Source organism: Grampus griseus (assembly GCF_964374135.1).
Source record: "Grampus griseus genome assembly, chromosome: 12".
NCBI lineage: Eukaryota > Metazoa > Chordata > Mammalia > Artiodactyla > Delphinidae > Grampus > Grampus griseus.
Window position 1 is genome coordinate 60741980 of NC_139006.1, and position 26492 is coordinate 60768471.

Below are 26492 nucleotides of genomic sequence, written 5' to 3' on the forward strand. Positions count from 1 at the left end.
CTTGGGATCCCAAGCTTCTACGGGCTTGCCTTCTCTATTTGCATTCAATAATTTACAAATATGCCAAATGGGCGTAGAAACAGGTGGGTATTAAACTTTTAAACCTGCCTCTCTGGTAATCAGAGCTGAGCCAAAGCTCTCCTGTTTCAGGATGTAGGAATGGGCTGTTTATTTTTGGCAACGCTCAAATGAGACCCTCATGAGAGTTTCACAGATTTGGTCCATTTCCGGGTCTTAGGCTGCAGAGCAGAACTTTTGTGGGAAAACAGGCTAAAGATCTACTCCAGGTGCTGAAGGCCAGACCTTCCTGAGATTCCACTCCCCACAGACAAACGTCTTCCCACAAACCTAAGAGAGTTAGGGTCGAACAGCCTGGGCTCATGCCCAATACCCTGTTTCACACGTGAAGAAATTGATGCTTCTGAGATTCAGAGATTTGCCTGAGGTCATGCAGTTGGATTGGAACCCAAATTTCTTGATTTACTGCCTGATTTCCAGTGGAATCTCATTTCTATCATAGGCCCAACAGTAGCAAAGGCAGATTTCTTTCTCCCTAATTATGGACTCCTACTTCTTTTAGAGAACAGTGAGTGAAACTCATAATGTGAGGCTTTAAGCAAAGTCAAGCATACAGAAGGCAGCTAATAAATAGGTTCTGGGTTTGATTTCATTCAGTTGGGTGCGTGTACATTAGTCATACATATTTCTGATGAGACAACTCACTTAATTGTTGTTTTCTTTAGAGTCCCATCTTTCATTATAAGTAAGGTAATTTAGAATTACTTCTGGCCATATAAAGAAATCAACTTATTTTTCAATAGGTCGTCGTTTCTACAGAGTGGTTTTGAAGACTCAGACAAGTGCAGAGAAGGTAAAGGAAAGAAGAGTAAAATTAAGTGGCTTATAAAGCAAAATTAATTTAAGAAATCATTTATTGAGGTTTTTTTTTTTGGCCACGCCGCACGACATATGGGATCTTAGTTCCCCGAACAGGGATCGAACCTGTGCCCCCGACAGTGGAAGTGTGGAGTCCTAACCACTGGACTGCCAAGGAATTCCCTATTGAGTTTTTTAAATACTAAAATAATTCAATTAATTTGAAATTACTTTTATTTTAAAATAATGGAAACTAAGGTATCTAGTACAGTTCCTGACACATAGTAGATGCTCAATAAATAATCACTAAGTGAAATGAATGCTTACGAGGCAGTAGCTGTGTGTTTATTCTGTACCAAACAAGATGGGAGACATCTGAGAAAAACATGCTTGATATTGGAACTGCTTAACAAGCAAATGGAAAAATCTTTGACAGACATGTGGTAAGCTGTCAGTAAATACTTGCCAAATAATTGATCAGTCTATATCCTAATGGTATTTTTTCAAACAGGTAATCTTTGGTAAAAGAAAAAAAAAGGAACCTTTCCCACCTTATTTTATAAACATTATAATGTGGAAGAAATGAATGTGGGTCAAAGGCTTAAAAATATGTCTTTTTCTAGCTCGTGCATGTGTGTGTATGTATATTTTTGTTTGTTTAAGGCAATTTTTTAGCTTCTCCGAGTCTGAGAGTCATGCTGATTATGAAGTTATTGATTTGGAGGAAGACACAGAAGAGGAGCTGAAGGAGAGGGTGGCCAGACTGAGAACATGTCAGTCTGTGAGCTACTGGGAGGGAGGGAAGGCACTGGCTGCCACTGGTGCTCAAGCAGTTCAGCCTTCGTGATCAAACTGCTCAATAGCCATTGATCAGCTGCAGTCCCCTGGCACAACAAAGGAGGTCTGGTTCAAGGGAGCACTGCATCATTATTGTGAGTAATTAGGGCTAATGCAGTGAAAGCTTCAATAAAGTTTGTTCAAAATGATGCATAATTTGAAATAACTTCCATTGCACTGTCCCAATAATGACTGAATAACCACACCAGATAATCTGTACCTGAATAAGTCAGCCTTATTTTTCTGATCTTCTACACGTTGAACTAACTTCTCAGGGAGGTTATACGGTATGTAGAGAGTGCATGATTTTACTACTGAAACATGCCCCCCACTCACACTTTGTATTAATATTTAAGATGAGACTATATTATTAAGTAAATTACAAATTTTGTAGGAACTTCATAAAACACCAAGAAAAAAAAAGTTTCTTTGGTTCTGCAACTGAAAAGTCTAGAGTAGTAGTAATGGAAACGCAAGCAAACAGGAAGGCATTTCTTTCTTGTTTTCTCTCTCTCTCTCTCTCTCTCTCATACACACACACACACACACACACACACTGATAGTCTCTCATCTTAAATCCAAGTAGGAAAAAAGATATGTATCAGGGTTGCTATCACCAAATCTCACCTGCTCAAGGTGTAGCCCTGTTAGAGATGACAAGGGCAGCAGAGGGAGCACAGCTCTTATAGTTTGTATCTGTTTCGTACCAAGGCTAATATATTATTCTCTCAAACTATGTCATCTGCCCTGTTTAAAACTATCAGAGCAAGTGAAAATGTTTAAATTTCACAAGTCAGACGTTTTGCTTCTAAAAGCAAAGATATATTAGGTAAACCATTTCGTTATTAAACCAAACTATCAGCCCCATCAGAACTGGCTGTTACCTGTAATCAAGATGCTAGACTTTAAGCTTGAAAAATTACCTGTACAAATTAAGAATGAATTCTTAATTCTAATGAAATCCAGCATTCTAGTAGCTGGAGCAAAAAATGATCACGAAAATTGCTTCTAACTCCCAAATTCTAGGATGCCTGACTTTTCTGTTAACCAACCGCCATTTATGGAGAGGGACCCAAAAAGATGAAATGATATCCAGGTACAAATGCAAAAAGCAGTGAACAGGAATTTCAGAATTGTAAAGTAATTTATTTATTTTTTGTCCTGTGTGGTATCATGATCTGAAGTTCCTAACCAAAATAATGGGTCGATTCAGCCAAAAGTCTTGTCTTTCCAAAAGAACCAAAATAGAGCAAATAAATGTGCAAGTTAATAGGATTTGAAACATCCAAGAGCCATAAGTATACAAACCAAAGAAGTCATCGAGTTGTAAAATAAATTTCTCTAAGTCCAGATTAATCACTTAAAATATACAGTAGGAAAAGTTCAAAAAGATCTAGAGAAAATAAAGCTTTATTTTAAAAACAAATCATTCAAATTTTCTGAAAAGTGCTACCTACCGGCCCATGTTGAAGCAGCACAGAATCACTCTGTTTGCCTAGCGAGCTCTACTGAACATGAGGTTCTTGATGAGCCCTCTCGCTGTGGCTTTGGGCCATGAAGAGATCCAGCAGGGTTGCAAACTTCCATGCTTCCCTGAAGACCCCATCACACCAAAGGCCTTCTGAAAAACTTCCAATTTTTTTGCCCGAAAAGGAGAAAATAAGCTCTTTTCTGATTTAAACTGGACATTCTGGAAAAGCTGAGCTGTTCCGTGGCTAAGGCTGTAAACATCCCCAAGAAGCACCAAATTCTCCAGAATCTGGGCCCATCTTCTTGGAAATGTCAGCCAGCACCAAACTCCTTTGGAATCCCCACTGTCAGAGTGGAATTTGCAAAAAACTAAAAACTCATGTCAAGGATTCATTCAATTCTTTAATGAGGAAACCAACATGGTGATAAAGCTGGTCCAAAAAGAATTAGAACTAGAAGAAAAGGGCATTACAGGAATGTAGGCATTGGAGAAAGAATGCCGAGCAAGATTGTTCAGTTAATGTCCTAATGGACAATAAAACCATAACCTCTGGGCTTATCTTTTCTACTGGAAAGGAATCATTTGCATATTTTCTGGGCAAAAATCTACAAGTTAATATATTACCTGACAGAATCTGGGGCTTAATTAGTAGTGGATAATGAATCCCCTGTAAGATGGCACTAAGACTCCACAAGGACATGCACCCTTCCATTTGCCTTGTTTCTAAGTTTTGGCTCCTTTTTCTTGACACCACTTGTGGGCTGTGCAGTGCTCTAGTTGAACGCATGTGTTCTTGCTTCCAATCGCCTACATTGGAAGTTCAGTACTGCACTAAAGCAGCTGGGTGTTCAGTCCTCAGTGTTCACACCTGTGAAATGGAGAAAAGCATGCCACCCAGTGTAGAGGATTGTGGTGAGGAATAAATGAGGTAATTCTTGTGAAATATCTTAGCAGAGGGCTTCCCTGGTGGCGCAGTGGTTGAGAGTCTGCCTGCCGATGCAGGGGACACGGGTTTGTGCCCCGGTCCGGGAAGATCCCACATGCCGCGGAGCGGCTGGGCCTGTGAGCCATGGCCGCTGAGCCTGCGCGTCCAGAGCCTGTGCTCCGCAACGGGAGAGGCCACAACAGTGAGAGGCCCGCGTAATGCAGAAAAAAAAAACAAACAAACAAATCTTAGAAGAGTGACTGACACATAGGAAGAGTTCAGCAAATTTGTGCTATTGTTGCTGCTACTATTGTTGTTCTTATTGTTATTGCTATTACCTATTTTCCACCCTGGAATGTTCCTGTCTCCTTCACCCACTCCTCAAGCTATTTGGATATCTAATTCATAATTACTCTTCACAACTCAGCTTAGGTGCCTTCAACTCTAGGAAGCCTTCCCTTACACCCACTTTGAGAATCACCCCACGGCCAAGTTAGACACCACATCCTCTGTGCTCCTCTCCCTACAAGCTGGTTGATCACTGGTCCCTACATTTAATGTAGTGTCTGTCTCTCATGCTGCACTGTCCACTCCCCTATTGTCAGTCCTTATTTGACTTTGAAACCCCAGTACCTAGCACTGAGGTGGGCAAACAACAGCTAATCATTAAGTATTCATCAAAATGCACTGAACAACTGTTTCCTGCACAAAACCATCTGGTGCATGAAAACATATACTCTAGCATGATATTTATTAGAGCTGAGAGGCAGTGATTTGCCTTTATTTTCCATGGCAGCCCCAGAAACAGCAAACCATCCTGAGACTGTTCAGCAGAGGGAGCAACCTGAAAGGGACCCCTGGAGCCTCCAGAATCTTCTGTTCAGTAATGGCAGACTAGCTCCGGGCTAATCCACCAGGATATCCTCCAGGGAAGATTATTTTCAAGTTAAGGAGTCAGCCTATATGGCATGGTATGTGTAGTGCATAGGTATGTGTTTATTCAGAGAAGGAAGAACTTTTACACATAAATGTCTCCCTTCACTCAGAAGTTCTGTGGGATTTTCAGGATGAGCTTCTCAATGGAAAGCTGGAGATTATACTGGACTAGGTGTAATTTAATTATTTTATATATGCTAGTCTTGCATTCTGTTCAGAGTATTGATTTCCTGAGGGCAGCAACCATTTCCTATTTAAGATTTGTCCCATTCAATGAGTATTGTGTATCCCATGAATTCACAGAACCTTGGGTTCAATGGGATGAAAACAAGAGAAACAAAATCCAGGAACACTGTTATTAAGCAACATATAATCATACTTGGGTGTCAAGAAGCTCGTGCAGTGCTCGGTGCATAGTAAATACTCAGCAAACATGCCTGGACTGGACTTAACTAATTTTTCTCTCTCCAGAGCTGAGATTTTAGGAAAGACAGAAGGTTTAATGACAGGTTGGAAAGTGCTGTGTCTGTGAGAAGTTTAACTCAATTTATCTTCTCTGCATGCTTTGTACAGATTATACTCCCAACCACCTCTTGCCACAGTCAGACCCTCTTAAAAATCGAGTAATCATAATAATACATTTACCTTCTTCCCAGTGATAGTATCATTCACACCTCCATTGAAACCCAGTGGGAGGTTTGGCTGTGAGGCATCACACTCAGGGGGAGTCAGGTACGATTATTGTAATGAGACTCCACGCTCAGAAATGCAGGAAAGAAAACCTCCCAAACATGAAGCAATTTCTGTTAAGATACTCATTTTATATCAAATATTCAAACTCCTCTTTATAAATAGGAGAGAACGAAAGGACACTCTTCCAGGGAAGATTTTATGTGGACGAGAACAAAAGGGCACAATATTTTATGATCAGTTTTGAGATGAAAGTGGCACGCCTGCCTTATTCATTGGCTTTTTCCATTTCCAGAAGTCTAATTAGATTGTTGGTTTAATGGTGGTGAGATAATGTAGTGGCAACTGAAAGCAACTGTGTTAATGAGAAGAGGGGACAGTGCTTTGGGTTTCCTGTAATTAATGGAGAGTTTTTGAAAAACTTCTTGGTTCCAGTGAAGTTGGCATACTGAGCCCAGCTGTGGAGAGGGGGGACAAGGTCTTTCCTGCTTATTGCTGTGGAAATGGCCTCAGGCAACGTGGAAGAACTGTGTAATGACCGTCATTAAGAATGATCTTTAGTGGTCCAGGCAGACTGTAAGTCAGTCTAAGAGACTGGAGAAAGAATTTAGAGAGAATAGACAGGTGTGACAAAGAGAAAAAGACAGACAGAAAGACACAGAGAGAGGTATAACTCACCCGCAGCCCTCTCCACTCTACGTTTGAGGGTCACTGGAATAATCCCAGAGCACCTCCCAGGGGGCCTCCTTCTCCTGCTGCTTAAACGAGAATTGACTAGACAAGACTGGATTAGAATAGACTAGAACGGATCTCTGCAAACCCCTTCATGTTGCAGCTGGGAAATTCAGCTCAGAGAAGTGAACTGAATTACAAATATTACCTGCTAGGAATTAGGAAACCTGGACTCTTTCTGGCTACCACACAGACGTAAAGTGAAAACTGCATTTGAAATTCAAGGACCAGTGTTACTGCATAGCCTGCAGTACTTAATTCATTTCCTTAGGTGAGTCACAGTCTAAATGAGACTTCTGAGTCTCAGTTTCCTTACCAGTGAAATGAGAAAAATAATTTCTGCTTTTTAGGCAGTAGTGAGAAAGAAATGAAACAGCACCAATCCCATGTTCAAAACAATAGATCACTATTTTATGCCCCCTCTCATGTTAAAAATGAAGTCATATCATTCCAGGATTTAATCATGTTAAGTCATAATTTAGTCATGTTATGACTCAGATCATAATACCCATTAACTATCTTTAGAAGTTTTATCCTCACTACCTCCTCCAAATACCCTTATCTCAGGGCACAGTCAAACCCCACCCCCTTACCTGTTAGGGCTTCATATTGAGCTCATCTTACTGGAACTTCTATAAGGCTTTGTTAAAAATTGTCAGATATTTTTTAAGTACCTGCCACAATGATACATACAAGTAAAGATTAGTGCTTGCCCTAGGAGAACTTTCACACTATTTGGGAAGGCCTGACTCTAAGACGTGAGATGGCCAAGTAATATTTTTAACTTAATAGATTGAATAATCTCAGATACTAACAGAGCTATCATTTAGCAACCAAGAAATCATTAGTTTCCAACTAAAGGGCGCTAAGGGAGTTCAGAGGACACTGAGATGACCTGTGCATGGGTATGTGTTTATTCAAAGAAGGAGGAACTTGTACACATAAATGTGTCCCTTCACTCAGAAGTTCTATGGGATTTTCAGAATGAGCTTCTCAATGGAAAGCTGGAGATTATACTGGCCTAGGTGTAATTTAATTACACTAGGACACTGAGATGATCTGGGAAGAGAAGAGTTGAGATGGCCTTCTAAGGATGGAACAAATTAAAAGCACAGATATCTCTAAGAGAGGAGTGTATGTGGAAATAATGGCAGATGAGGCTGGAAGAGAGGTTTAGGGTCAGAACCTAGAGTCCCTGAAATTCTAGAATGAGTCATGGTGACCCTTCTGAAGGACAGTGATATCAAACTAAAGCCATGGGCCAATAGCTGTCTGCAGTTGTATTTTGATTGGCCTACACAGGTTTATACATTTTTTTAAATTAATCTGCAGATTGTAAACATCAGGAGATTTACATAATAATCAAGAGTTCTGGCTTTTTGAAACTCATATTATCTGATAACTTTGGGCTTAGATTCCTACCTGGCAACAATGATTGATACAGAATAACATTTGCCCCATTAGATGGGCCATATTCTCTTTAGTTTCCCATGTCCTCCCCTATTCCCCCCACCTTTCTTCCTAATCCCGGCCAACCTCACTCATTATATTGGCTGTCTGGCTCCCTATAGGGAACCCTTAAAGGCATTTGACCTGGAGAAAGCAGCAGGATCAAAACAATATGCAAGAAGGCCTAGTCTAGCAGAAGTAGGGCAGGTGATCTGTAGTAATACCTTGTGTTATTCAACTATGAAATTTGGCGGTTAGAAAAGGCCTTTGAAATTGTAAAACTGAGAGAAATTTGATGTTCTGATGCAGTCATTAGTAGAAAATTAACAGGAAACCCAGGTTTTCTCATTTCTTGTCCAGCTCCTTGTCTTTTTTTGCCTTCTTAAGGAAATATGATATAAAATTCACTTTGAAATAGGGCTTGAATCTTTGAGTCCATGACTTCTAAGATGTGTCCTTTGGGGCAATTATTTAACCTCTGAGGTCTCAGTTTTCATCTCTGTACAACAGAGATAGTAATGTCTTCACATGGTTGTGATCACAATTAAATGAGGAAATATGTGAAGTACTGCAGACTGCACCATAGATTCTCCAAAAATATTAGATTCTCCCCCTTTCCCATAGTTTCATATGAGAGCAGAGATGATGCTGTCCACTTACCTTGTATGGTCTATGGTACGACACAAAGAGTACATGCTACAAAAACAATCATTGAGTAAATGAATGACCCAAGAACACGTACACCCCACCCCACCCCCAGCAAAGAATAAAAATTCTTTTTCTCCCACTCCCCCACCCAAGCTCCTAAAATGTGACATCTGTTATTTTAATGTCCTTTGTAAGTAACTCTATTAGTTTGCTTTATGAGGTCTACTTTCGAAAGAGACAAAAGGAGAGAACTTAGCTGCTTACCATCTCTCTCAAAGTTTCTCACCTGTTGAAGAATCCTCTTCCCTAGGAATTGTTCTGTTTCCTTGAAACCTCTTTAAACTAAGAGAGACCAGATAGCCTTCATACAACAATAAGGAAACGTGAGTCTGTGTACCAATGGACAATTTCTAAGGACAGAGAGAAAGTACTGATGGGGGGAATTTCAACTGTTCAGTGATTCCAGCAATGTCTGTGAACACCCTGTGTGGCCTGGACCCAGGACTTGCCCCATAAAGATGACAGAGCTCAGAACAAAAGAGAGTAAGCCTGATATTACCTTTAAATTCAGCAGGGGATCAGACCAGCCTCAAGCAGTGTTCCTGGGTTGCTGGGAATAGTTTCAGTGCTCAGAAACACTCCTCCAAGGGATTTTCTTGCCCTCCAATACCTGAAAATATTTTGAGAGAACTTTCATTATTTTGAAATTCAGGTTTTTGTCAGCGCCTTTTAGGTCCAATCCTGGTCTTTGTCTCGTACAAGTTGCCAGAGTTAAGTGATTTGGGCTTTACATATGGAAAGTTCATTTTGTTGTGTAATTAATGGGAAGCAGACTTTGGGAAGCTGATGATCCAGGCCCTTATTTATATGAGAGCATATGTCTGTGTTTTGTTTATGACTCACTCTCTTACTCCACTCATTGTAACTTGGGTTTGTTTACACTAACTTTTCCTAGAATCCGAGCCACATGGTATATGAGCCAATAATTTATGGTTTCTAAAAGGGAAAGATGATGAATGAGCTTTTTCCTGTTAAATTGTCAAATCTTAAATTGAGAAGTATTTGCTGCGTTAAGTCTGTCCAAGCTTATATTTGAAAAAAAAAAAAAAAAAAGGTAAAGCAATAGCAACAAAAACAAAAACCCCAACCTACTGGTATAGTGCTCACAACTTGAATGTATATATAATTTGCCAAGAGAGCACGTGACCACTCCCCCGCAATAAACCATTATAATTCTGATCCAAATGTTCAGCAATGAAAAGACCATTCATCCCCCCACCCCCCACCCCTCCTCTCTCTCTGGCTCTGTCTCTCTCATTTCTGGTGTTACATAATTAATATATAATATGTACATGTCTCCCTTTTCCAGGGGACCCATTGTTTTAATCAATCGGTGGACTTAAATGTTCAAGCTGGTTTTCTTAATGGTGCTAAATAAGTTCCAAACTTGTTTTTGTCATTGAAGCTTCACTTCTCCTATGGGGTGGTTTGGATTTCAGTCTATATTTCACAGTACTTCAGTGCTTTTTGTCATAGCTTGGATACTCCAAACAGTTAGTGGTGCTCTGAGGAGAGTAGGGAATCGCTAAAATATGTGAAGATCTAGTTTAATTTACAGTGATTTGGATCCCCTTCAATAAATCCTTTTCTATTTTACACACAGATTTTACAAAATAGATGGTAAGTGTTGGTTTAGGGTGAGTCATATGGATTGATTCCATTTCAAGTAAGTCAGCTGAGCTTGTGCTGGTCCCCAGTAGGAGGAAGTTGGAACTGAGTGCCTAGCACAACGCCTGGCACAAAGTGGGCTCAATCCATATTTGTTCTAAGAATACATAAGAATGGCTAAGATATGGTCCTTGTGCCTTAAGAAAACACAACTTAAGAGAAGAGATAAATGCAGATTAATCCCATGATCTTAAAACAGGACAGACTATGTGAAGTGCTATCAGAAAGATATAAGCAATGTACAGGGGACCAGAAAGATTAACGTTGAAATGAGAGTACTTCATGGCTTTTAGGAAGAGGACTTTATTTCACTGAATTCCAGCTGAAATTGGAAAGCACTGGAACCACACCTAGCATTGTTTTGTCTTTTTCTTTTTTTTTCCCACTAGGGTAGGAGAATTGCCTCTGGATAAAAGAAAAATGTAAGACTTTTCTTTCCCCACTCCAATGTCAGATGCAATATCCTTTCTGGCAGAAATAATAGAGCTGGGCATACACCTGTAGGCTATGCAAAATTATTGTTTCTGTGGTACATCCATTGTCTACTAACCAGACACAAAAATATATGAAAGTCTAAAGCAATGGGTATAAATTGCTTGCTGGTGTTATGAAGAATTCAGGGATATTTTATTGTATAAATTGACATTTTTTCTTGAAAAACTTCAATAAAGAGAAAAATAGTAGCAGGCGCTTGAGTCACATGAATCATGCCCAGAGGGATTAAAGGGAAGGTTGACATGAGGGTATTCAGACTCTCTGGAAACCTCACAAACATGGACCCTCTCTGAGAAAACAAAAATAAGATTCCAGACTTTCACAATGGACTAAAACCAATAAAATTAAATTTTGTAAATTTAAATAGAAGGCTTGCTTTTAAGCTCAAAAACCAATTCCACATAGCAATGGCCAAGTTTGGTGGCCAAACTTATGAAAGTGTTTAAGAGAGTTAATTGAGCTTCCATTTAATATGAACCAACCGTGTGATATTGCTGCAAAAAAAAAAAATGCAGGTTGTTTTGTTGGTTGTCTGTTTTTAATGTAGCTCACATTAATAGAACATTAATAGAAGTGTAGTGCCTTATGCATTCATCGCTTCATACTTGGAAAATCAGTTCAATTCTGGGCACCAAAATTTAAGGTGGGATTTGTCAGATGATTAAATCTCCAGAGGAAGGTAATCAAAATGGAATATAGCCTAGAAGTAATCTCATATGAGACACAGATGAAGGAATTGAGGATATTTTACCTAGAACAGAGAAGACTTGGAGGTGTATAACTATTTTTACAGAATCATATTTATTCTGAAGTAAGGGTCCTGCCAAGAAATTAAGAGATTTGTCTGAAGGCAGAGAACTGAGGGGTGAAAAGTCACGATGAGAACTTCATTCTCCTAACGTCCTGGTCAATATGTTTTCTAACAAAACAAATTGTAAACAGATTGTAAACAAAAGTCTGAGTTTTAAGTAAACAAATGCAATTATTAAGTCCAGTTAGAAAACAGACCATGAATACCAACAATTTGATGTAATTCTTGAAGTTCTAGCACGGTCAATAAGGATTTATTTCATCTGAGCCTAAATATTAAAAATGTGAAAATTTTCATGAGAGCATGTTTGTTACATTATTCTTTGTTCTTCTAATTTTTTTTTCCAAATTTAAAAGAAAGGAAATCTCTCACAATCAAGTATGAACATGCATCTACAATAGTTGGAGTATTATATAAGGGATGGTATTTATGGTTAAGGATACTGCTATGCCACATTTGAGAGGAAAGAAAGAAGAAATATAAAGAGCCCTTTGAGAGCGTGCAACCACCCCCGCCGTGTGACCACCTGGCATGCTGTGAGACTCAACAGATGTAGCGTCAAACTTTTTGGCATTAACTGCATTTCTATCCAGCCTCTCACGTTGTCTAGTCAGTCTGCTGGGGCTTGAGCTACATGCAACATACAAAAGCCAGAGTTGATTGAAACAGAGAGGGGTTAAATGTCCCTAGTATTCCTCAGTTTATGAGTGCCACCACTCACAATTCACTCCTCGCCAACCCAATCTGACTCTAATAAGTATCACCCCCAGAAAAACTCCCAGAGTTAAAATTCTTCTGTGGATTCATCCTGGGCAATTCCTACTAAGAATATGCACAGTGCACCTTAGAGGCTGATACAGTTGCCCCTGTTTCTAGTTCTCTGATCTCTGAACTCTCACCCTTCACCCAGCTTTCTCAGGCCAAAGCCCTGGTTCCCTTCCTTAGAGGTTCTCTGAACAATCTGGCAGTGTTCTTATTCATCTTAGTCTCTGCAAATCTTAGTCTCTGGAGACAAGTTACCACTGCCTTTATCTGTCCAAAGCCATAGCTGGTTTGTCCAAATTCCAGGCTCACGAAATGACTGGCATTATTACCCTGTGGTCAGAAAACTCAAGGATTCTGAAAACCTAGGGACCAGGACCACACAACTGCCTTACCGAATAAAGGAGGTCAGCATCAAATCCCATTCCAGAGTCCCATGGATGGGACACTCTTGACTGCCTTGGAATTACATGCAATTCAATTAAAGGTGCTCTAGGGAAGAGGGAGATTAATGATTAGGCTTTGGCTTCTAGGATTTACAATCTGAAATGATCTAGCAGGAAATATTAATCAAGCATCTACTCTGAGAAAGGAGCTGTGCTCTTTGTTATGAGGGGTACAAAGAACACATGCTGTCTTCAGGAAGCTTTAATGGCTTCTTAGGCCTTGCCCTCATAGAAAGTTAAATTCCTCTAGGATTAAATACTGCATGAATGAAGTCTTCGAGAGTCTAGAAAAACAAAGGAAAACTTTTAAGCAGTTCAAATTTTTGATCATGAATGATATTGGTAACATAATTTTGAAGTTACCCCATGTAAATACATATTTAGAATATGTGTACTCATCTTTTAAAATGTAAACTTTAAAAGGTGAGATAAATCTGAAATAAATAATATTCTTAAAATAAATTTAAATTTCATTTAACTGTATTATTAATGAAACAAATTTTTACTAATATTAATACTTTGAATAAGGTTCAGAGAGGACCAAGTGATTGAGTTTGAATACTTCTTTTTGAAAATCTTGGGTTTTTTCTAACACTTGTGATTAAGCAATTTGAAGGTCTCATTTCAAATTCAGTTTGTTTCAATACTTGTTAGTAGATGTTGTAGGTTAAAAGGATATTTCACATAAACGTAGATCCAAAAGGAGAAAGCGTATCATTTTGCTTATATCATAATACTATTTTTTTCAATCCCATCCATCAATTAAGTAAAGGGTTTTTTTGCTGAAATTCAACTAACCAACTTCCTTTATTAACAGTCAGATGGTCTTGCATTTCAAAAGACATTGCATTTTTTTAATGAGTTCAAATCTCTGAAACCCTTCATTTGGAAGTTAACTCTGTTTACAAGATTTTTTAATTTGCATATTTAAGGATATTATAGGTTATAATATCATTTTCAGCAACAAAATTGTCAAAAATGGAAACATTTCCAATCAATTTAAAAAAATGCTGTCTCCATAATATGAGTTTGCTTCTAAAAGCAGTTACTTTTTGCCCATTTTGCCCTAAAGGGACATTAAGGGTTTTTTTTTGTTTTTTGACAACTGCTAGGTAACATTACAGACAGCCCATTGACAGCACTGAGAAGGTGAAAACATTTAGAACACTTCTCTCAAAGTAGAAGAAAATTGCCAAATTTGTCTTTGAAAATAGCAACTCTTTTATACAGTTTGCTGCAAGGCAACCAATAAAACTCTCTGTGGTATATAACATATTTCATGGATATTCCTGACCTCATTACAAAGTATTTTTATTTTTTGTTAAAGCTTTTTTTATTGTTTAAAGATCTTAATTTTCTAAACCATGTTCAGGACCTGACAACACCTGAAGAGAATAAACTGATGGGATGCCATCAGCCTCTTGAATGCATGTGGTCTCTTCTTTTCCCAGGAACCTCATGCCCAACTGTGACAGGTGACACATCGTGCAGCCCAAATAAGGGCATCACCCACCATCGCTCCATATAGTAAGCATTAGAATGCTTAACTTAGTTCTTATTTTTCAGATAAGATATAAATAATATAAATTAAAATAATGTATATAATTATATATTATATAAAAATGTATATATAATAAAGTTAAATACATCAAATTTATATTTTTACATATATGTACATATATTTACATAAAATATGTATATTATAAAATATATTTTTATATATTTTATATACTTATACAAAAATATTATTATATAAAATAATTTATATAATAATATGTCTTTATTGCAGCCCAGTTTCCTCCTTGGGAACATGCACCGCACTTGAGAGGCTGCCAATTTAGAACAGGATCAGATCTGGAGAGGCAGAGAGGAGCTCCCACACATAAACATGCAGGTGCACACCCACCGCTTCACCTCTCCATCAGTCGAACTGCTCCTCACCTCCTACCTTCACGTTTCCCATGGAGAAATGTGAAATAGGAGCAAAACAAAGACCAGGGTCTCCTACTCCATTGCAGCTGAGATGGAATGTTCTTTTACAATAAACCCCTAAGAGGAAGCTGTCATTTAATAGTCAAGCAGTAGGCTTCCCTGGTGGTGCAGTGGTTGAGAGTCCGCCTGCTGATGCAGGGGACACGGGTTTGTGCCCCGGTCCGGGAAGATCCCACATGCCGCGGAGCGGCTGGGCCCGTGAGCCATGGCCGCTGAGCCTGTGCGTCCAGAGCCTGTGCTCCGCAACGGGAGAGGCCACAACAGTGAGAGGCCCGCGTACCGCAAAAAAAAAAAAAAAAAAAAGTCAAGCAGTTACTGTGCATTAAACAAGCTAGTCACATTTTCAGAGAAACCCCAAACTGTACTAAGGTGACTTTAAGAACAGAATGGAAGTACCATTCTATCGTGACAAATGCCCCACATCTGCTAACACTTAATTCTAAATTATGGCTTTCAAATTGGAAAGCAGTGGTATATAGCATGTGTGCTGATGACGGGCAGTGACTCTTCTGATGTGCTCTGACCACCAGAAGCCTCACCAGCCAAGGCTACTTGCCATCTTTTTCAAACGAGCTTTTAAGACCAGGACACAAAGGTTAATTTAAATTCTAAGGAAGAAGGAAAAAAGATTGCTTGCCAAGGCAAGTTGCTTCATATATCCCATTAGAAAATAAAAAGCAGCATTTGGAAAACGAGATCATTATTGAGTTAAGTACGAAAGTATCCCAAAAAATGCACATTTTCATGGGAGAACATTAAACAATTGAATTCTCTTGAACTTGTGTTTGCTGCCCATGTACTACATACCAAATCTTGTACTGCTGTGTGAATAACAGGGAGTACAGAGGGAAGACATGGCCTTTGCCTTTGAAGAATCTTCTAAGTATCAGCATACAAAGCAATTCACACTGCAGCTCTGTGCCTTGACTGAGGCTGATGGTTCTCCAGCCCTGTCCGTCTGGAGGGCAACTCCACTCCGGGCAGTTCTGCAGTCCCCAATATTTCTACCTTCCCAATTCAAACAGCAAGAAAAATTCTAATTAGTCTAGAGATAAATTTGCCTCCCTCTCTGACCCATCCAAAAGTTTATAAAACTAGAATGTGTCTTACACATGGGCAAAGTCTCCAAACCATTAGCACCTATTTCTTAGGAACTTCTATACAGCTAAGCCTCATTAGCCCTTACCTTGCTCACAGTGCTTACACAACATCTGTGTAAAGTCAGTGTGCAAAAGCAGTGATAAGTCCAGTGTTTGATTATCATAAAAGAAGTAGCAAAATCAACAAACACTGATGAGCCAATCATCTGATAATGGGAGCAACGAGAAAATCTAGATCTGGATCAAAACCAACTCAATCATTTGCATGGCAATTTTAGGTACAGAAAAAGTCTACAAGATGATTTGCATTGCAGAGTTACGAAGAAATGAATTCATATTTTTCCTTGGCCACTCATAATTATTCTTTAAGGCTAACAAAGAACAGGCAAGATATAGGACAATTATAGGAAGGAGAGCAAATATGGAATCAATCTTGGTGCAAGAGCCCAGAAATTACTGTCTAATAATGAAACAATTTGAAGAGAGAAAAATCTGTTAACATTTAGAGGAACAGTGAAATCATAAGCAGTAAGGAGAAAGATTTGTGAATATCAAACCCTGCCAAGTCCAAAGCCCTCCTCTCCACCACACTAGGATTTCAAAATTATTAGATGAAATAAATGTCGTAGAAAGCCACCTCACTTTTGGTAAGGCAATAGATAATGAGTATAGGTAAGAATTATAGCAATCTTTAAATACAGAAGCATCTAGTCTAACTGTTCAGTGTAATAGATGAAGAGAGATCCAGAGGGGCTAAGAGGTTCATTCTAGTTCAGCTTGGTTTCCAGCTGTCCCTGCCCAGAGCCCTTCCTACTGACCTGCACTCTGGTGCTGTTCACACACGAAGTAATGAGCCTACACTGAAAATTTGGATAATACATACAGGACAAAATAAAATTCAGATGTTCAGTAGATGTGAAACCCCTCAAAAAGTGTAATGTGAAAAAGAAAGAGGGATATTAAGTCAACACTTGAGGTCCTCAGTGGAGATAGGACTATGACATATGTTTATGCAGTTGGTCACAACATAAAACGCACAGTGCTCATTCATTCTTTCCTCCCATTCAGCCAGGAGGGTAGCTACCAGCAGGAGTTTTCTAGGGAGATTATGCATGCCCTTTACTGAGGACATTTATTCTTCTAAAATTATTTAGGTGAAATAAAGCCCAAGAATATGAAAACCAGAGCACCCCCCACCCCCCGCCAGTCCTAACATCCTGAGAAAGATGTTTTACTGACACTAATCATTTATATTTTTTTAACCATGTATTATGGAACTAGCAAGTACATACCAAAGTAGCAGAATAGCATGATAAACCTCTGTGTGCTCATCACTCAGTTTCAACATAATCAACTCATTTCAATCTTGTTTTAGGAATACTTCTACTCCCCTCCTCCCTCCCTTATTATTTTGAAGCCAGTCCCAGATGATATATGATTTCATCTATTAATAATTTTGTATGTATTTCTAAAAGACAGGTACTTTGAAAAATGATCACAATGCAATTATCACACCTAAGAAAGTTAGCAATAATTATATAATATCAAGAAACACCCAGACATTATTCAAATTTCCATGAATTTATAAAATATCTCTTTTGACAGATTGTTTAAATTAGTATCCAAATATGATCTTTTTATCTCCTCTCTCTTTTAATTTACAGTTCCACCCTCCCCCCCAACCTCGCAACTTATTTGTTGAAGGCACCAGGTTGTTTGCCCTGAGCTTCCCACAGACTGTGCTTTACTGAATGGATCTTGGTGTGTCCTCTGTATTCCGCGGTACTTAGGTCTAGAGCTGAGCTGCCCAGTATGGTAGCCACTAACCACATGTAGCTATTTAACTTTAAATTAAACTAAATGTAGAGTCAATTTCTCAATCACTTGCCATATGTCAGGTGCCCAGTAGCCACATGTGGCTAGTGGCTACTGTATGGGACAGCATAGATATAGACCAGTTCCACCACTGCAGAATTTCTATAGGACAACGCTACTCTAGAGACTTGATAAAGTCCCATAAGGTAGCTTTGGAGGGAAGAAGTGTTGAAATCTCATCCACCCAGTCTTTGACTCACAGTTAATCTGCACTGGGGTCACTTTAAACCTTCACGTCTGGATATTGAAAATGAAATAAAAATTCAAGGGATCTGTGTATTTCTAAATTTACATAAATGATATGCTTACAAATACTTTTGTTATTTGCTTTATTCAAGTTTTTTTTTTAGATTTGACCATGTTGATATATTTATATGTATTTTATTCCTTTTAACAGACGTGTATACAATATTCCATTGTTTGAATGTATTGCAGTGCTTCATTATCTTTTTAATTAATATTTATATTGTTCTAAGTCTTCTGGAACATACGCTGAGCTTCAAGGGATGTCCTTGGCCTCCTGTTACATATGAGCAAAAGAGGTGACCTGGCCTTGGGATCTCTGGGGCACTGGGCACACCCATCTTCAACTCTAGTAGTTATTGCCCAATCGCTTTCCAAAATGATTGTGTCAATTTGCTCTCCTGCCAACACTCTGCAAGTGTTCCTACTTCCTTACAGAATTATACATATTAGGTAGTTTCAGACTTTTAATTTTTACCAATATGGGTTCACATATATGCAGTAAAAGTACAAATTCAAGCAGGGAAAGGAAAGGAAATGGAATTGATGATGGAGCACTGACTTAGCTGACTCTAAAATGTTTTCTTAAACAAAAAAATAAAGCATATATGGCAAAAAGTTAATGTTTATTAAATGTGAATGGTGGGTACAAAAGAGTTGGTTATGATATTTTTATTATTGTTTGGTAGGTTTACAGTAATCAGAATAAATTTTTATTTCATAATCACTTTTCAATGCAAGGGCCTAATAAAAAATTATGCAGCATCTAACAAATTATTGAATATGGAATTATCTACTAGGTTCCTTTTTGTTTGTTTGACATTTCATGCTAAAAAATAAAAGTACTGAGAAGAAATATCCATTGGTTGTATTTGCCCCAAATGATCTCCAGCTCAGCTCACGGAGTTTTCCAGTCAAGCTTTACTCAGTCAAGAATTGCCAACTAATTGCCCAAAATGATTTACTTTGTACCTGCATGCTGTATTATGTGTCAGATAGCATTTTCTTCCCTTTGGATGATATAAACTAAAAAGAAGGTAAACTGCAAGTGGAACTTTTATTTGGAATAATGCCAAATGTTTTGTGGGGTATTTCTGACTAGTTTTCATTTCTTCATGAACTCTGTGGACAAGGTAAATGGCTTAGCTCTGACATGGAGACCTGCTCTTAGTGTCACTATATTTGCAATGGTCGATTTAAAAATCCAAACTAAAACTCCTTTAGAGAAGAATATGATTATAAGGCAGCAACAATCAGTGTGATTCATCAGTGGAGAAACAGTTTTTAAATCCCTTCCATGTACAAGGCACCATGCTATGCCCTGTGAGGGACATAAAGACCAACAAAAGTCGGTCTCTGCATCTGAAAACTTAAAATCAAGCAAGCTTTTCCTTTTACAACACTAAGTACAAAAATTTTATTTTTGTAGCCAGAAGCTCACTCTGGCTTTGTTCTATTTTGATCTTTATAACTTATTTTAAAGATTGCTCAGTAGTTATTCATTGCACAGTAAGTCTCACAATGACCTTTGGCCAAAAGCAGTACCATTTTGGCCTGTCCTGTGGAACTCAGAGCTTCCCACTCCATGAAACTTGTGACATAAATAACTTCAAATAAAACCTTCTGGGAGATCTGTGTCGGGCACAACATGAGAGAGAAATGGGGAAAAGCAGGGAAAGAACCAAGCAGGAGTGCCCAAGAGTAAGTGACAGCAGTGTCTTTGTTTTCAGCATTTTTTCCTCATCTCCCTTAAGATATTTATTCTTCTGGTCCACTAGTAGTTGAAAAAATATGGGGTGACACAACAAACCACGATGCTAAAATGAAACACATTTGTTTTTAGGCCTGCAGCGTTTCGTAGGGTTGACGACAACTACATGGGCTTCTTTGGGGATGAGCATTTAGTGTAAATCACAGCAGCAAACACTAAGGACACACTTCTTAAGCTTATAAGTAGCCAGAGGGAGGAGCCAGTGTGAAGATGGGTTATCAGGACGTGTGTGAGTGCCTGTGTTTATGTGTGTATACACATGTATGTACACGTTTGCCTCTAGTGAACAATACAAGGAGAAAGAACGATCTGAAGGAGGAAAGGTCTGCTGCGTCTTGAAGCCATTCACACTTTATGGTGTCTGAACTTCAAAATGAAGCAGTTCTGAAGGCTATTTAGTGGCGGCAGTACAGGACTTCCTGCGACTAGAAGTTTGGCTCATAAAATAGAGACGCATCTGGCCACCAGGACATGAAAAGAGCTCCTTGCAAACAACAGCCCAGTAGCATGGGTGTAAATGATTCAGAAACACCTGGCTGGTATTTCCCTTGGGGTTTCCAGAAGATGAACTAGTTAAGAAAGACTTGGTCAATTGGACATCATCAGGCAAGCTGACAAGTCCAGACCATTGGGGAAAAAATTAGAGATGGGATCATCCCAAATAGAGTGTTCCTGAAAAGTATCCTCCCTCTGTCATTGGAGGAGGGTTAGAAATGTAATAGGTTCAGTTAGATATTCTAGTTCAGGTCAAGGCACCTCTTTTTCGAGGCTGACGGTACAAATGAATGATCCAGATTGCTTGATCCAGAGGGCTGCTTGTCATTTTTTCCATTCAGCATCTTTTACAAAAAGATGAAGTATAGCCTAATGCTAAATTGAATTAGATCAAATGTCAAAGGGCTGAATAAAAAATAAAAGCTATGATAGGAGAAAGTAATGGGAGAATTTATATTGTGATTCTGACATTGATTTCCATGGTAGATCTTCCTACATTGTGTGAGCCTCAGTTTCCAAACTTAAAAATGGGAACAAGTGTATTTCATGGGATTGTTGTAGAGACTGAAATAATGAAATGCTTTGTACACATAATATTCAACCCATGTTTATTTTTATTACTTTTAATTTTAATAAAGGAAAAAGAAGAAATAGTGGGTACTGCGTCATAGTTATGGCATTAATTTTCCATAATCTTCATAGCCAAATATAATGCCAGCTGTCACTGAAAAGACTAGGTTTAAGGCAGTCTGGCATCCTGTAATCAGTTTCTTCTCTCTTCCCTTCCCGCAGCCAGCTCCTCGCTGAAGAAGCGATTCAAGCGGCGGGAGATCGAAGCCATCCAGTGCGAGGTGCGGAAGATGTGCAACTACACCAAGATTCTGTCCACCAAGAAGAACCTGGACCATGTGAACAAGATCCTGAAGGCCAAGCGGCTGCAGAGACAATCAAAGACAGGCAACAACTTCGTCAAGAAGAGGAGAGGGCGTCCCCGGAAGCAGCCCACGCAGTTCGATGAGGACTCCAGAGACCAAATGCCGGTGCTGGAAAAATGCATCGACCTTCCCAGCAAAAGGGGTCAGAAGCCGAGCCTGAGCCCGCTTGTCTTGGAGCCGGCCGCCAGCCAAGACACCATCATGGCCACCATCGAGGCGGTCATCCACATGGCCCGGGAGGCTCCTCCCCTGCCCCCGCCCCCGCCCCCGCCCCTCCCACCGCCGCCGCCGCCGCCGCCGCCACCCCCGCCGCCCCCTCTGCCCAAGACCCCCAGAGGAGGCGGGAAGAGGAAACACAAACCTCAGCCTGCGGCCCAGCCCACGCAGCAGCCGCCCCCGCAGCAGCCCCTTCCCCAGGAAGAGGAGGTGAAGGCTAAAAGGCAGAGGAAGTCGCGAGGGAGTGAGAGCGATGTCCTTCCCTAGGGTGGGCCTGGGCGTCAGAACCTGGGGCTGGGGAGACTGACGCATTGGAAGTGCAGTGAGCCGGGGCTGGGTCCGAATGCCCTTCTCTCCCGAAGCTGGGCAGGCAGACTCGGGCCAGATGACGGGGTTGAGCCTTCAGGAGCTCTTGGGAAAGCAAAGCAGGGGAACGTCTTCAAAAGAAGTGTGTCTGTGCTTTACAGCAGTTCCCAGCCAAGGGGCACTTCAGTATGGCTAGATCCTTGACAGGCAGCACAAGACCCATCAAGGAGGAGGAAGACGGTGGTGCTCTCCGACAGCCGCCAGACCTCCCGCATCCAAGGTGCGCCCTTGATTCCGTTGCATTTGCTGGCCAGGAAAATTGAAAGGGGAACACCCTCAATTAGGAAACATTCCAAGGGTAGAAAAGCTGCAAATTTCTCAGCTGGCTTTGTTGTAAGCCACTTCCATTTAATTGGTTTTTATTTCTTTTGGTTTTTCAAGCTCGGCTAGGCTTTGGGGCACCAACATCATCTTCAGGTGACCTGAATCTTTACGTTAACAATACAGTTTCTCAGATGGACTCGTCATCAGAGGGTGGAATTGTAGTGATAGGCAACCTTAGACATGCATTCATAATTCTTCTGTGTGTCTCCTCTATCACACATATAATGATTTTTAGAATCATCTGTTCCTACTTTTTCTTTGCCCATTGTACTCCCATATGCCTTTTCATTAACTTACTTGCTGCCTTCTTTAACTTGGTACACACCTAAATAATGCAAACCTTACCTGTGTTGTAATGTTCACCCTTGGCATGCTGTCCCAAGGAACTTGGCTTTGAACTTCAGTCATTGTGAAACAAATACTTAGTATCAATAGAGCCTTTTAAAAATAAGTGATTTAGAGCATCCGAAGATACATTGACCCAGGTGTCAACCAGGTTATTTTTATACTTAAAACATATCAGCAAAGAACAGGCAGAATAAAATGGTTTTAATGCACCATAGAAAATGGGATAGCTGACAAATCACCAAAAATTGAAACCCCAGACCCACAGAAAGACAAGTGTCTAGCAATGCCTTGGTATGTGGATTTTTTTTTATACAAATAACTATCAAAGGTCATTGAAAAAAGGGAACAAAAAGACAATAAAAGTACATTGTCTCTTTTCATAAAAGCAAATGGGAGTAAGTGTTCTTATCTGGGAAAAAAAAAAAAGAAAATGCTCAAAGGGTGTCACCACTCCAATAGTATCACACCACCTTGGACAAAGTATCCAAGTTGTGGTTGCCTTAATAAACTGAAACATTTTGTACATAATGTAATTATAAATCTATCAGTCTGCATGGATGCAAACTGTGTGTGACAAATCGTCTTTTAAATGGTCAGTTTCGACTGTACATTTCTCATCCAAGTTGTACTCTAGCCATTGGTTTAGTGTGGACAGATATTCCATCTCTATTATCCACCTCCACAGCCCAAGTAAAACATGTTAAGAAACTCAGAATGAATATGAAGTTATTCCATTGCCATAGATGTTCTCTAAAAGTCAGATGTGGAAATTTCAAAGTATTTTCAATTTCCTCCCTCACTCCTCCCCTTACCTTTCCTAAGACATCAAATACCTGGTATGATAGATTATAAAAAGAGACACTGAGAGACAGAATTAAATTTTCTAATGGGAATTAGAATATCTGGTTTACCTCCAAATTAAGTTTCTTTACAGGAAATTGCAAACGGCAGGAAATCTTATTATTACTTCAGAACACAACATTATTTCCTTAGCGAAAGAAGGATTTTTCTTGGGAACATAGGAGAATAAGGGATGGGTTATCTATGGGAGTAAACTTTAAAATCCCAGGTTAATATGCTTGCAAACATCAGTGCTCTGTCATGGCACCACCAGTTGGTTGAAATTACCCACAGAGTCATCCTGTTCTGCACTGTCACCACAGACTTCACATCATGTGCTGCCACTAGCTCAGTTGCATTTAATCCCAGCAATATGTAAGTTTAAAGGAGTGCATTCTCCTGTTCTTCAAAGCTTATATCATAGATACTCAGTTTGTGACCTAGGTTGACCTTTGGCATTTCATACAGGTTGAACAGCAAAATCAAACCAACCACTTTCAATTTGTCATTCCCAAGCCATGTCTGAGTGGTTCCAAAGTCACTCAAGAGGAAGGTTTAAATTAGCCTTGCTCACCCCACCATTGCTATGAAAGAGCAACCATTTTCATTTCAATTAGACCATAAAGTGGTTTCTCCTTTTTGGATTTTGAAAATAATTGATTTCATTCTTTCTTTTGCCCCTCTTCCTTCCAGTGTTGTACTCTTTCCCCAACCAAATCTGTGAGCAGACTAAGTCTTCCTGCAGAGGGGAATAAGCTGGCACTCTCTAAGCTTCTTAAGGAAGGACCTAAAGCTTAATTGGCATTAACCTCTAGTAGGTGAGAAATTTCAAATTAGGGTACATTAGAATTTTCAAACCAACGAAAGGTATTCCAGGAGAGATACAGCAGACTTGCACCTTATATGTAAATTCAGTTCTACAGTTGTCATGTGAGTCAAATGCAAATCCTCTATATATATGATCCTAAGGATAGATTGAAAAACTGCAGAGGAGCAAAACTGAGATAGGCTAACCCGCTGTTTGGAGGTGGAAGCAAGTCCAGTCACCTGCAGGGCTTCCCCTCTTTCCCATCAAGCTCCTCCCTCAGTATCACATTACTTTTATTTTTTCTTTTGCTTTCCATTAACCTAATCCATCTTATTAGTATGACCATTTCCTCATTTTCTAACTACCCACTTTGCATTAGCCTCTCCTCTCCTGTCCAGACTCAACATTGGGCCAGTCTCGTTTCACATCTGGTTGGTTGCAGAACAAGGATGAGAGCCCAGCTCTCCTGATCCACGTTGTGGAGGTCTGTAGCCACCCAACACTGCCTTCTGTGGCTGCATATTTATTTAGAGAAAATGTCATTTGGGATGCGTGAGGCTCCATAAAAAGATCCAAAAGTATTTCATAATAAGAGAAATTCCTTCGTTTTCTTTTCTGTTTCCTGGAATACTTGCCTTCAGCAAGCAGGCATGAACCCACTTATAGGGAATCTGATTAGGGGTGAGCAAAGAATGAAATCTGTATAAAAACCACCTTGAAGGTGATGATGGGTCTCTGGTCCACCTTCCTAAGTGGCTGGGGAGCCACTTGCTTTTCAGCCCCTCATCTCAAACGAGAGGAACAGAGTTTAACTTCCTCTAACAGCACTGCTCCAGCTACAGCCCGAGGAAGACGGGGCGAAGGAAAGGAGGGCGTGTCTGGGCTGGCTGGTGACCTGGAAGGCCTGGGACTCAACAGCCACTGACAGCCCCGACTAGGTGACTGAGGGCCGACAGGGTTAGCCTGTTAACTTGGCTGCTGTCCGGAGTGGGAGGCCACGGCCGACGGCAGTCGGAGTTTGTGTTCTGGGCATTGCTGGGTCTATAAATATGATAAGCAAGTGGTGACAGAATTATAGTATAAGGTGATGTACTACATGGAGATCATAAAGGATTTGGTTTTAGGACTTAAGTAGAAAATCCCACTCCTACAGCTTATTACCCGACAATATTCAGATAATGAGCTTTTGGAGAATATTTTTTCCCTACCACTAGGAAGATTTACCTGGGAACTGTCTAAAATCTATACATATATTTCCAAAGCCTTTAAATGCCAACTGTAGCATGGAGGGGGGTGGGGTGGGTGGCAGAATCTGAAATGCCTCAAAAGCCATTTAAGTGTTACATTGCAGGATTTTCAGTCCTTCACATTATGTAAAAGTAGATAAATATAGACATTATTCTCAACACTACCCTATAGTATCACAATGGTCCAAATGCCAGAGCTTACAGATAATGTCATCACAGTGCCTAGAAACTCGAACTGTAATATACCGTAGCATTTTCTTGGAGTTTTTTAAAGTTTCTTTCCACAATACCAGGCTCCCCCTGCCTCTTGTTTCTTGGAGAGTTTGCCCTACTGATGAGTCTGCCTCCCTTCTTGGACTCAGTCACTTGGGGAACAGTCTTAGAAGCACATATCAACCAAGGAAGAAACTTCCTGGATATCTCTTGCCCACTTGCCCAGGTATAATAAACACTAAAGGGGGGAAAATTGAAAAGAGCTGCCACTGGTCAACACAGAAGGGCAGTTCCAGCTTAGGTTGGTGTCTTTCTTTTTCTTCCTTTTTTAAAAAAAATCTATTTCTTAAATAATAAATGCACATGATGTGTTAAATATGTATATATATATTTCAAAAGAAAAAAATGGGGCACAAGATTGTCTTACAAGTCGTGCTGGCTAATTTTTAGTTTGTATTCATAAGTGGTTTTTAAAAGCCTTTTTTAAAGTGTAATTTGCATGTTCTACTTTGATTGTATGTAAACATATTTTAGAACAAAAAATGTATTTGTATTTTATTGAATATAGAGGCAAGAAAAATTGTACATTGTTTGAAATGTTCTTTTTGTAACAGTTTTTATTCATAAAGCATTTTTGTACATTTAAAATGAACATGGACTTGCTGTTATTTGAGGCGTAGATACATCTGGCATGCTTTACTGTCATGCTCCTCCATGGTCTTAGATGTTGGGTTTTAAACATTTTTTCTAAAAGAAAGCTCAGTCTTTTTCGCTACCAGATCAGGTTAGCACAGTATAGAGCACTTAACTATTAAAAAAAAAAGTTAATCCTATTCATATGTTATTCATTGTGTGAAATTAAAGACATTCAATTCAGTCTAACATGAGTTGTGAATTCTTTTGTTTTATTTTC

At 39.6% G+C, this 26492-nt stretch overlaps 1 protein-coding gene across 2 annotated transcripts in view; it reads left to right on the forward strand.

The window, feature by feature from the left end:
• SETBP1 (SET binding protein 1) overlaps positions 1-26422 on the forward strand; it is a 372459-nt gene extending 346037 nt beyond the window's left edge. For both annotated transcript variants that reach the window (XM_082667612.1, XM_082667613.1), the window contains one exon: positions 21075-26422. In XM_082667612.1, coding sequence (XP_082523738.1) covers positions 21075-21700 — 626 coding nt within the window. In that variant the 3' untranslated portion in view covers positions 21701-26422. The remainder of the gene's footprint in view (positions 1-21074) is intronic.
• Positions 26423-26492: the final 70 nt, after the last annotated feature.